Source organism: Alligator sinensis, unplaced genomic scaffold (assembly GCF_000455745.1).
Source record: "Alligator sinensis unplaced genomic scaffold, ASM45574v1 scaffold1580_1, whole genome shotgun sequence".
NCBI classification, from domain to species: domain Eukaryota; kingdom Metazoa; phylum Chordata; order Crocodylia; family Alligatoridae; genus Alligator; species Alligator sinensis.
In genome coordinates, this window is record NW_005843156.1 from 157,264 (window position 1) to 170,852 (window position 13,589).

The window sequence follows — 13,589 nt, forward strand, 5'->3', positions numbered from 1 at the left end:
GGAGGAGGAGGAGGGAGGGGTGCTGACCCGGCCTCAGCCCCATTTATACCCCACCCAGCATGTGGTGGGGTTGGAGGGGGGTAGCCCAGGGAGATACAAATTTATCCTATCCAGCCCTGGCCCATCTGTGCCATACCCGCTGCCAGGGGTGTCAGATGAAGTAGGCAGTGTCTCCATGGAGACTGGCCCGGGACCAACACAGACAGGGTGCACTAGGCTGGGCAGATGGGATGGGGGCATGGGTGGGTGGGGAGTGGCATCCATGAGTGGAAGAGGAGAGCAGGGCTGAGATCATGGGATGGTGACCACATGGGCCAGAAGTCACAGGATGGTGACAGCATGGGCCAGAGCCCGGGGCAGAGCCTGCAATGGGTGCCAGTCCCACACGAAACCACAAAGCAGGGAACCAGCATCTGCTGCAGGGACAACCAGAGAGCATATTGCAGCTCTGCCCTGGGCCCTGGCTCTGCACTGTCACTGTCCTGCAATCCCAGCCCACCCATCCCACGCCAGTCACCGCTGCCTGCCCATGCCCATGCCCCTATCCCATCCATCCTGCTAAGCGCCCCCTGCCCAGTCTCCATGGAGACCCCACCTGCCTACTCCATCCAGCGCCCCCAGTGGTGGATGTGGGGTGATCAAGCCTGGGGTGTCCAAGCAATGAGGCATGTACCTGCTCCTGGGCAGCAGAGGCAGGGATTGCCAGGAAGCCAAGTCTGGCCACCTCACCACCCCTGCCTGGCCCAATGGATTACAGCTCCTGACGTGCCCGAGAGCCACGCACAGGAACAGGGCAGGCTACGCCAGGCAGCACCTTCACACGCAGGGGTGGCAGAACCAGCCATGTGCACCACGGCCTGGGCTGCCCCTTGCACCTGGGCCTGGCAGGGCTGAGACACCAGCTCCAGGCCAGATGAAATCACTTGGTGGGCCACATCCAGCCATATTCTGCCCACCCTGATCCTTTATAAGCAATCCATTTTGTGAATCCAAGAACAGCACAATGAAACAGTTGAGTTAAGCTACTTTTGGAATGAACTCAATGCACATAGAGTATTATGCAGGGGCAAGGGAGAGACAGTACCTCTTAGCTGTAGAGGAAATAATGCACCTGCACTGAGGAACAGATACTGCACTGAAGGGCGGGTACACAAAGACAAAGGCCCATGTCAGAGCACAAGCCAGCACTTCAGAAACTGTGGTTTTATTAGGCATTTATATAATACCAATATACATTGAGATTAATATACATCTCTGCCCAAGCTATTCCAACTATACAATCAACTCTCCAATTAATATCCTCTCTTTTTCCCACAGGGAAATTAAAAACAATTCTGAATAGGAATTCCAACGCTCCTCAGTTAATGGAAGGAGACTGCAATGACCAAACATACACAGGTTTAATTAACCTGTGAAACAAAATTTCATACCAAAACATCTCAGACAAAGCACGAACATTAACAAATTTGGATTTCTTGCAGTCTTTCAGTGACAGTTTCAAAGCATCCAAGGACTAGACAGGTTTTAAATGTACAAAACCAGATTTTTTTTTTTTTAAATGTTTGGCAAGGATGAAAGAAACTTAACAAAACCCAATTCACATTTGAAAAGTTGCAATGTTATTTTCATGGCCAAACTCCAATACTGTGTCCAGTGTTTGTTTCTAATTGCTTGTTACTCATGAAGTCTCCCAAAGAGACGCTAAAGGGATGACGATGCATGAAGACAAGACATTTTGCACACCAGCCAAGTGGGCCAAGGACTCCATGACCACCATGGATTATTTGCATTATCTCATTCTGAATGATAAGGAATCCTGTATTAGCCTGGTTAATTCTATCACAGCTTTTAACCAGCCAGATTCCCAAGTATTGTTGTGCTATTTTCAGAGATGATATACATTAAACATTACTAGCATGCAGTAATCCATAGTGTTATTATTTTTAGTCTTTTGTGCACATGGGCCAGAATTCCATCTCCTCTTGTGTGTCTAAGGCCCCTGGTACACATTACAGACATAGCAACTTGCCACACATTTATAGCAAACCAGCCACAAAGATATTCCACAAAATACGTGTAACATCTTTGTGACTGGTTTGTATGGGCTCCATAAACTGAATGTGTGGCATGCCCCATAATTTTAAAACCAACAATCAGCTGATTGTAAACTTGAGAATCTAGGCAGCCCCTGATCTAGCTGAGGGCTGCCCCAGTCTTGATGTTGGCAATCACCGATTGTCACCAACCGGATGTCCCACAGGGAAATTAAAAACAATTCTGAATAGGAATTCCAACGCTCCTCAGTTAATGGAAGGAGACTGCAATGACCAAACATACACAGGTTTAATTAACCTGTGAAACAAAATTTCATACCAAAACATCTCAGACAAAGCACGAACATTAACAAATTTGGATTTCTTGCAGTCTTTCAGTGACAGTTTCAAAGCATCCAAGGACTAGACAGGTTTTAAATGTACAAAACCAGATTTTTTTTTTTTTTAAATGTTTGGCAAGGATGAAAGAAACTTAACAAAACCCAATTCACATTTGAAAAGTTGCAATGTTATTTTCATGGCCAAACTCCAATACTGTGTCCAGTGTTTGTTTCTAATTGCTTGTTACTCATGAAGTCTCCCAAAGAGACGCTAAAGGGATGACGATGCATGAAGACAAGACATTTTGCACACCAGCCAAGTGGGCCAAGGACTCCATGACCACCATGGATTATTTGCATTATCTCATTCTGAATGATAAGGAATCCTGTATTAGCCTGGTTAATTCTATCACAGCTTTTAACCAGCCAGATTCCCAAGTATTGTTGTGCTATTTTCAGAGATGATATACATTAAACATTACTAGCATGCAGTAATCCATAGTGTTATTATTTTTAGTCTTTTGTGCACATGGGCCAGAATTCCATCTCCTCTTGTGTGTCTAAGGCCCCTGGTACACATTACAGACATAGCAACTTGCCACACATTTATAGCAAACCAGCCACAAAGATATTCCACAAAATACGTGTAACATCTTTGTGACTGGTTTGTATGGGCTCCATAAACTGAATGTGTGGCATGCCCCATAATTTTAAAACCAACAATCAGCTGATTGTAAACTTGAGAATCTAGGCAGCCCCTGATCTAGCTGAGGGCTGCCCCAGTCTTGATGTTGGCAATCACCGATTGTCACCAACCGGATGTGCCCTCACCAGGAGGCATATTTGCTGCCTTACCAGAAGAACCCACAAGGCAAGGCAGTAAATTTTAGCACCTGATTGCTACCACCAGCTCTGCGTCTAGAACTGGACCTGGGGCTGATGCCAACAATGACCATCAGCAATGGCACCAAAGAGTGCCAGATCCTTGGGCTGCTCCCAGTCCTGTGCCCAATCCTGATGTTCAGCTGAGTGTCAAGATCAAGCATGGGGTAGACCCAGAGTCCAAGACAAAATCATCGCATGCATGATCCAAAGGATCAGGTTAGGGATAGCTCCACAGTGACTTGACTGGGATTGAAGGACTTTTATGCCCTATCCCAAACACTACACATCCCGTCATGGCTGTGTAAGACTGTGTGTGTATACTGAGCACGAGGAACTCAGCACTTGCCATAATATTAATGTGCAAGTCCCAGAAAAAAAAGTGATGGAGGAGGGCCCTCATGTTTTAGCCCCAGCAGCTGAGGTTAGGGCACTCACCCAGGAAGCTGAATACCTGGGATATGGGTCTACTTTTTCCTGCAGCTCTCTGGTTACTTTGCACAGTGCTTTAACCATCCTGCCTGCCTGTACACTAATGCCAGGAGCTTGGGGAATAAGCAGGAGGAGCTCATCCTCCTGCTCAGTGCAAACAATTACGATGTCATAGGGATAATGGAGACCTGGTGGGACTCCACCCATGACTGGACCACGGGGATAGATGGCTATACCCTGTACAGGAGGGATCGTGTAGAGAAAAGGGGCGGGGGGGTAGCTCTCTATGTTAAGGAAAAGCGTGACCCACTGCTGACACAGGCAAATCTTTGGGCCTGAACGCAGAGCATCCTGGTTCTCTCTCCGATACAGCTCTGAGCATGGTGGGTTCCTAGCATTACTAAAGAAGATCGCACTTGTTCTTGCACACAAGGTGCAATTCTTTTCCGATGCAGAGTGGAGTGCCACTTGAAGATGAGCCAAGGTACTGTAAAGAGCTGTATCTCTCCCTCATCTGTCTTGCTTCCTTTTTGGGAATGTCACGAATGAATACCCTAAAAGAATTCAGCTTTGTTCTTCCAACCAGCTGTTGCTCAGCTGGAATACTGCAATTGTGAAATCTGCCCTGGAAAATGTGTATTTGTTTTGCTCTGCTTTGTTTTGTCATCTGCCGAAGTAGGAATGCTCCTTTTCATTCTGTGATGGTTGAAAAGAGGGGCTTGGTGTTGGTGTTATATAGCATAATTAGGAATTATCTATATATGTAATGCTGCCTAAGAACTAATTCAGCAAGACCTCTGTTTCCAGAACGCCTATGAGAAGTACACGAATATACAGAATTGAGCTATAAGGTGGAAAACCCTTCCAGATGGGGACTTGTATTTTTTAATATGTAAAGCATTTAGTGACTTTTGAGTGCTATATAAATACCAAATAGCACAGAAAAGATACAAATGGCACGCAACCGACTGTCAGTGCAGCAAATTAAGCTTCTGTTTATAGCAGGAGTGTAAATATAGGGTTAACGGTTAATTCATTTAATGATGAATGTGACACCACTGTGTTATCCTGTAAGAACGTGAATAGAGATTTGCAGCAGACAACATGCTGTGAGCCCAAAAGAATAGGAAACTACTGCCTGCTTTTTTTAAAACTATTGCAAAATGTGGACACAATACTTGGACATAATAGACTGTGTCTGACAACATTTGTACAGTATGTAGCGGAGTGAGCCCCACTCAGCTTCCTATAGTTATCCATATATAGTGACTAAAATTGCAGACACTGAATTAACTCTGAATAACATATGAGCTGGAGTGACAGCCTTCATGTGGTTCTAGAAGGATGAGAATAAGATAGATGGCTGTTTGTGTAGATGTACTAAACTGCAAATCCAGGGGTCCATAGAGTATGGAAAATATGCCAAAAGCTGGGTTGTCCCTTCCATCCCACAGACCCCATTGATTTCCTGCAGGGCAGGAATCCCCCCTTGCAGAGCAGCTTGCAAGATCAGGGTAAATCCATTTCTAGTAACAGACTTTCTCACGCACCCTACCCACTACATTCACGTTTCTCCACTTAGCCCACCTTGGCATCCTTCTGAACCCTGTTATTTTTCAAAACTATTTGGAGAATAGAGAGTGAGTTCTGAATGCCAGCAAGCAACTCTGCCTCTACTGAACCAAGCGGAGAAAGCAGTTGCACTTGAATTTCCCAATTGCCAATTCTCCTTTTTCCTTTCTAACACCAGAATGGAAAGAGCTTTTAGCAAAACTCTCTCTCTAACTTTAGCGGCTGCTCCAGTACCATATAAGGAGACGGGCCATTTCCAAGATCCAAAATATTGAGGGTTTCAGGAGGTTGAGAAAATGGCGAGTTCATATTTATACAGAAACAAGTGGTATGTCAATCCAAATCACAGAACCCGTGCAAAATGCACTCTCTGACAGGAACGCCGCTAAGCAGCGGCGTTCAGCGCCTCGTTTTTAGGCAATCGTCAGGTAAAGCTCCATCTAGAATAGATTGAACTAAAGCAAGATGACAGGAACTGGGAACCCCCAAATCCGAAAGAAATAGCTTTAGGGATGAAAAAGGAGAGTGTGTAAATAGCAAAAGTAGAGGTACCACATTTTGGAGCCAATTGCTTTAGAGAATAAGTGTGTTTTTAAAAACGGATTAAAATAGATTTCTGCAATGGAGGAGCAGGGAGTGCACAAACATTTTTATTTTTGCTCTCAAGCAAATCCCGGGACGTCATTCTCCCCTTGTACTCGGCCTTAGTGAGGCCGCAGCTGGAGTACTGTGTCCAGTTTTGGGCTCCACAATTCAAAAAGGATGTGGAGAAGCTTGAGAGAGTCCAGAGAAGAGCCACGCGCATGATCAGAGGTCAGGGAAGCAGACCCTACGATGACAGGCTGAGAGCCCTGGGGCTCTTTAGCCTGAAAAAGCGCAGGCTCAGGGGTGATCTGATGGCCACCTACAAGTTTATCAGGGGTGACCACCAGCATCTGGGGGAACGTTTGTTCACCAGAGCGCCCCAAGGGATGACGAGGTCGAATGGTCACAAACTACTTCAAGATCGTTTCAGGCTGGACATAAGGAAGAACTTCTTTACTGTCCGAGCCCCCAAGGTCTGGAACAGCCTGCCACCGGAGGTGGTTCAAGCGCCTTCATTGAACACCTTCAAGATGAAACTGGATGCTCATCTTGCTGGGATCCTATGAACCCAGCTGACTTCCTGCCCTTTGGGCGGGGGGCTGGACTCGATGATCTTCCGAGGTCCCTTCCAGCCCTGATGTCTATGAAATCTATGAAATCCTCAACCCACACACACACACACACACATGTGCATACAAACATACACATACACAAAAGGTCAGGCATTATCTAATGGTGTCTCCAGCCCTCCTGATGAGGCTGAGCTACTGTCCCTCTCATTTTAGTCACTGGATGAAACGGATGGAGGACAGGACAGTGGAGAAACTTGGGCATGGTTCCAGGCTCTAGGCTTGCAGTGTAGAAGCTATCTAACTGTGCCACATGCCAGTTAATTTGGGCTCTTCCTCCTGGCCCTATATACCTTCCTTTCTTGCCTGTCCATAGTGCTAGCATCAAAAGGAGCACCAGAAGGGTATCTGGATAATGCTTAACTTGTGGTGTGGTGCTTAAAATACTATACTGGTAGCAACATGCAAACAAGTGGTTTTCATAAGCTCCCAAAACTGTTTATGCACATGATCTGTTAAATAACAGAAATAATCTTGGGAACAGGGACCACAGCCCAGGTTTTAGGTGGCATAATACCTAAATGGATTCCTAGAAGAATGATCTGGTTCTGGTCCTAACTAATAATCTCTGATAACCAGAATGTTTTGTTACGGGCATCTTGTAGTGAATGGCTTTGATTTTGCAGTCCTGTGTTACACAATTGCTACCAATGTGGGCTTTGCCCACAGAAGTTCCAGTTTCCGGTATCTTAAGATTTACCCATAAAGCTTCATGAGGCTAACTATACTGCACCTGCCACCAACAGGCAGTGTGTTGGGAAATTCTATCTTTATCAGTCAGGGACCATGTATCTTATTACTTAAAGCTAAATGACAATAGCAAAATTATTCTGAATCAAGGGCACAAGTATCATAATTTTGGCATAATGTATCACTATTTAATACAATATTCCATATTTATATTTCACATATAGTTTGCAGAACACTTGACCTGAACATGATATTCCTTATTAATGCAGTAATGATGTTGCATCTATTATAGGAACCTTCTTCAAAAGCAAGTTGAGTATCATATTTATAAATGACAGGGAGAAAGAGGAACTAGGACATTCAGTGCACATCAAACATATTTTGTTAAACATGACGGACTTTAGCACTGGCATGGCGTGGAAGAGCTACTAGCTAAGAAGCATGAGGAAATGGAGATGGTTCTTAATAACCACTCTCTTTGGCAGGTCTTCAAGTCTCCAAAAAGTGGTTGTTTTAGATTTAAAAAAATGATGAGAAAGAACAAGGTGGTGCCATAATCCTGCTGGCAATATGTCATAATATCGTTTTGCCATAATCATGTTGGCAATATGTCAGATCATAAACATAGTAAGTTGTCCCAGGGAAGAAGTAGTACAAAACGGAGGCCCATATTAACCTGCTTTAACCCATGGTAGAGAGAGGACAGCAGATCCCCAGAACCCCAGAAAAGAGCCAACCAACCTTGGTGAACTGATGAACAATGATGTGCAAGCAGTGTCTCTTCATGTCCAGAGCTTGGGTCTTGTCAGCTGCCTCTAAAATCTAGAGCAGAAACATATTAAGACTCTAATTCTCTTTCTGCTTTGTTCAGGTAAACGTAGAGGCAAAAAAAAAAAAGAGTGCTATTACTATGCAGAGAGGGTAATTTCCCTGCACTTATAATTGCAGCCAGCTTTCTACTCCGGCCCCAACTTGGAACCTTTTCCAAATTTCTCTAAAATCAATGTTGTATTTTAAATACTGCATGTGGTTTTCGTCAGTAGATAATTTTTGTGAGATTTAAGCTAGCCATTGGGGCCAATTTATGTTCGGTGTCACAATGAGATGGATGCAAAAATCCTGTTCAGGGAACAATTCCCACAAGAAGTGGCTAGGCTGACTTTATACCAGCTAAGGATTTCCCCCAACCGAAAGGATTCTTGGATGGCCACAGTTTTCTTCTTTTAAACCACTTAAGCAGCACAAATGAACTGGAAAAGGTCCATGATCTTTAGGAAAAAAGCAGCTTGCTAACTGGTAACTATGGTTTGAGAATCGTGTCTGTGCATTCACAACTGTGGGTCTGATATCCCATCAATGACTTGATGGAACCTCCAGTGAACCCAAGTCCACAGGGACTGCATGGACATCCCCTATTAACACTGACATTCAGCCTCCAAGCCTGTATCCCAAGGAAGAATGTCTTGCATTCAAAAGCTTGTCTTATTCTATCCCAACTAAACAGTTAGCCTAATAAAAGAGATTACCCTAAAATAAATCCTTGCCTCCTGTAACATTTCTCGACCATCACAACATCACTCTTACACTACCAAAATGTGTGTGCTCTTTTATACAAATTCAGGCTTAATTTCCAGCCCCACACACCAAAACTCCCAAGAATATCCTTTTTTTTTTTTTTAAAACCTAACAGACAAATATATCTAGAATTATTAATTAAGATTTAGTAAAATATTTTGTCTGGAAATTTAAACAAATTGCAGACACTATTGAGTAGAGTTGAAGCACCATTTGAATTTCTTAAATATTTACTGTGTTTCCAATGGTTGCACTAAATTTAGTGAGTGCTAATTACCTGGAGCACATTTTCTGCTGTAACATTCATTTCCAAATTCTGCTTACAGTATGCTTGAAGTCTGTTGTTGAAGAAGCCATAATAATAAGGGGCCGCAAAGAGGTAGCTGTAAAGCTAGTCAAAGAAAATAAATGTGTGTTCCAAATTGCCAATGACAACAACGTAACAGCAATACAAATGCTACAGGAGAAAGGATGAATATGATAGTATAGTATTATAGGGCTGGGATGAACAGAGGCTTCTTGAAGACTACAAGCATATAAAATGGAAACCTGCAGGAGATACTGGATTTCCCCACATCAGTACAAATATATGGTAACTCCATTACGAGAGGGCAGGGAATGAAGCAATGGGTTTAAACTGTAGAAAAGCAGATTTAGATTGAATCTCAGAAAGGACTTCCTAAGTATAAGACCAGCAGGGGTGCCCAGGGAAGATATGGAATCTCCTTCAATGAAAAATTTAAAAAAAGATACTGGATAAACATGCGTCTGGAATGGTTTAGGCATAATGCACCCTCATTCATGCAGGAGACTGGACTAGATGACCCTTGAGATCCCTTCCAACCCAACTGTTCTATCCAAAGTCCTGCATTTTCTTTATATTTTGTTCAATCTGTACTAAGAGTAGGGCAGGCTAGGCAAAATTTCACATATATTTTTCACAACAGTTGCTCTTTTTTTTTTGTTTATGAATGAACACCTTGATTTGTATTAACGGGTTCATTATTCTCAACTGCCAAGATACGAGTTCTTATGTTTTCAGGAAGTATGTGTATGGGTACTGTGTGAGCCTGGATATTTAGGCAATGTCGTTCTTTCCTCTCAGTCTCACCAATTCTGTCCAGATCTGCCTGTCCCCATAATCCACTCAATGCTCCAGACTGGTGAGGGTACCGAGACAGGGAACAAGGTGCGCACAGTTCTTATGCTGTATATATCTATGTATTTCTAGGGCTGACTAAAGTTAAGACTGACTGGTTTCTGAAATCCTTACAAACCATGCTTCAAGTATCACATATCCCTCAAGAGGCAACCTATAAACCCAGGAGGCTGGAGCTCTGGGGAAAAGGGTGCTTAAGCTACTGGGGTACCTAATAGCTCAATGCTGGTCCTGGTACCTATGGTAGCTGGTACCTATGGTAGGTACCAGCTACCATAGGTAGGTCCTGGTACCTATGGTAGCTCAATGCTGGTCCTGGTACCTATAGTGCACCACTCTGTAGCAGAAAAACCCTAATTTGAGGACATGTGCCAGAGAGGCTGGGACCAGAGAAAGTGGCTGGAGCCTGCTGAGTTCCAGTCCTGAATCCAGTATGTGGGGACCCAAACCAGGCGAGTATCTCACAAAAGGAGCTTTATCAGGGCGTTGATATATTTTTTTTAATCTCATGTCACACTATAAACTCCATCTAAGTTGGTATCCTCACCAATACTAGCTTCCAACTGTTTCACTTCCTTGAATGTCTTCAGAGCAGCACATGAGGGAACCCACTCCATGCATATGGGATCAGCAAGGTTGCTGGCTCCCACAGCAGAGGAAATGGAGGAAGGTTCCCAGATACTCCTTCTTGCAAACAGGCTCCTACTGCTATAAGAAACTTTCCCATGGTTATGTTTATTCGCTCTCTTCTGTTACTGCGGCTGCTGCTTCTCTTCTGCTATAGTAACAGCAAGGTCCTTTCTGAGCAAGTACACTGCAGCTAGCACTGCTATGCTGCATATGAGGACCTCAGCCATCCCCAGAGTTTCTGTGAGCTTAAGCTGTCCAGAAGGAGACCTGGTCAGCAGCACAAGCAATGCGGTACCTTGGAAGGAAAATCCTTCACAGGAAATAGGAATGTGATGTCTTTGTCTTGCCTCATCCTCTTGCAGTCTCTCAAGGCAAGGGGGAATGAGAGAGAGGTATTCTGTTTTGTGAAGAGTTCCCTCCCCAACAAAAAAACCCCCAGAAAAAAAACAATGAATGTAGGAACAGGAGAAAGTCAGGAAAAAAAGATGCAGAGAAAGAAACTGAAACTTAGACTCTCCCTGCAAGAAAAAAAAAGGTGATTATAAGGACAAGCAAGATGCTAGATAGCATCCAGCAGAATCCAACACTGTAGGATGCCCTACCCTACCAGCTCAATTCATTCAGATATAAGGCACACCACTTTCTCCACTAGTGGGTATGCCCCAACTCAAAGTTAGTGAGACTTATAGTGCTTTATGGAAACCAAGGCAGTGAGTTCCAGCAGGCAAACCACTAAGCTAAAGGCATGAAGATATGAGTGGGGGAGGACTGGATTCAGTGCAGCTGAATAATAACTTACATCTGAATGAGGTGGGGATAAGGACAGAGGCAGACAGATGAAACAGCCTTCAAGATATGCTTGCACAGGTTTCCCTCACCAACCATGGGGATTAGGTTTTCCTGAAAGTTCCCATGGTTGGCAAAACTGGCAGGGCTGGGGGGCATTTTCTGACTGTACTCCCCACCTTCTCTGAAGCGCAGATACTCAAAACTATGGTTGGCAAAACCGTGGTTGGTGAGGGAAACCTGTAAAACAAATCAGTAATGCTAATTCCATTGCCTGGGACAGTAAAAACTGCTGGATAATGAAGCACGATTTTTTCAGATTGGCTGCCTAGAGGCAGACTTCTACATAAGATATCTGACATACAAATATGCCCCCGGGGAACTTTTAGAAATTGCCTTGCAGAGGTGAAACAACTGCCAAGTGCTCGTGGATTTACAAGCACTCACATTTGAAAACAGTGGCTCCAAATTTTGTTTCGCATTTGCTAGAGGTGCACCAATATATTGGTTGCCTATCGGATCAGCACCGATAAAAGGGAAATTGATATTGTTGGCTATTGGTTTTTTTTGGGCTTTTTTAGCCGATAATGTTCTCCAATAATTATGCCTTCTGTCTGGGGCCCCCAGATGCCTGGGTTCCCTTCCGTGAGCCAGGGTGACCCCGGATACACCCCCATCGCCTCTCTGGAGGGCTGGGCTGTAGGGGAACAGCTGTCATGGTATCTTAGGCACTGGCACAGCACAGTGCACACTGTGGGTTGGGGCGGAGGCGGGTGCTGTAAAAAAGGCACCAAATGCCACCAACATGACTGGGGTAGGGAGGAGCAGGTGGAGCTGAGCTGTCCGGGTCAGCCGGACCCAGTGTGACAACCTACAGTGCGACTCAACCAGCAGTTAATATTGGTTATTGGATCAGTATCGGCCGATATGGCTGGTTAATAATCGTTTATTGGTATCGGCCAAGAATTCTTTATTGGTGCACCCCTAATATCTGCACATGTCTTTTGCCATGGTTGAATTGATCTTCTAGATCAGGATGAGGTTTGCTTACTGAAACTCATGGCAGTTGCAACTGAAACAGAATAAATACTACACAAGTCCAGCACAACAAACACCCTGGTTTAGCAGACACCACATGGCCCTAGTGTCGGTGACAGCAGTGACCTCAGAATCCAGCATAAAATATGCAAGCAGAACTTACATGTTCTTAAAGTCCAACCTCTCTCTATTCTCTGCCCAACCTGAAATAATCTTGTGTAATGGCAATTATCTATTTCAACTGAACATCCTGGAGAAAGATCCTGTTTCTCCACACCCCTGCAATGCCAGAAGTTACACTTGTGCAAAATGAGCATACTCCAGTTCGGTATTTTCTTTTACATTCACACTATAGTGCCTGACAATGTTCCTAGCAAGGAAGACTCAGATCCAATATATCAAATTTGGGCATCTATAACAAAAGTCAGTTGAGGGATCCGTTTCAATTAGCTTTAAGGATACAGGGAGTCTTCAGGAGGCATGTTCACTTCACCATAATAAATGTATCTCAGCATTGACTCAAATGCTTGTTTACTGGGAACCATTTCACCTATAGAAATATTTACTTGTCCATCTTCTGGCATGAAAGAACGGAACATAGCTTCAAAGTAACTGGGAAAAGAAATACGACTCATGTAGCATACAAGTGTTAGAGATACAATTCTACAGACCACATTTAACCAACCCTACTCAAATGTGGCTACAAGGCACTATGACTTCTATACAAGTTACTTAAAACCATGCACCAAGTGAACGGCTGGAGCATGATAAAGCTGCCTCAAAGGTGCACTCTCCAGCCAAGAGGTGATAGTGAAGGCTGCTCTTTTACTTCCTCTACCCTACAACAGAGAAGCTGTCTCCAGCTCATGCTACCATGGGTATCAGCAGGAGGCAGTAGTGGCAGAGGCAGCCCTTGGCTGTCCATGGGGGCAACAGTGCACGCTCTCCTCACTCCCACTATCCTCACAGGCAGGCAGAGGCTGTGCTCGACAGCCTCCACCAGCTCCCAGCAGGGGAGAGGACAGGCTGCCTTTGACAACCACTGCTCCAGGCGCAGGTCCCAGTCCTACAGCAGTGCCTATCAAAGGGCAGCCCCCTGTGGTGGTGCTGGCAGCTGTTCTTGCTGGCACCACTGTTGTGAAAGCACCAGCAACAGCTTGTGCATTTGCTGCAGCAGCTGTTCCTGTTGCCAGCAGCATCACAGCTGCAGCAGCTCTTGCTATTATTCCCGCTGTGA

At 44.6% G+C, this 13,589-nt stretch overlaps 1 protein-coding gene across 1 annotated transcript in view; it reads right to left on the reverse strand.

Annotated features, from left to right (window-relative positions):
• Positions 1-13,589, reverse strand: part of LZTR1 (leucine zipper like transcription regulator 1) — a 48,820-nt gene that overhangs the window by 1,437 nt on the left and 33,794 nt on the right. Inside the window, exons 16-18 of the mRNA XM_014526779.2 lie at positions 12,919-12,964; positions 9,017-9,130; positions 7,906-7,986 (exon numbers count right to left, since the gene is read on the reverse strand). Coding sequence (XP_014382265.1) covers positions 7,906-7,986; positions 9,017-9,130; positions 12,919-12,964 — 241 coding nt within the window. The remainder of the gene's footprint in view (positions 1-7,905; positions 7,987-9,016; positions 9,131-12,918; positions 12,965-13,589) is intronic.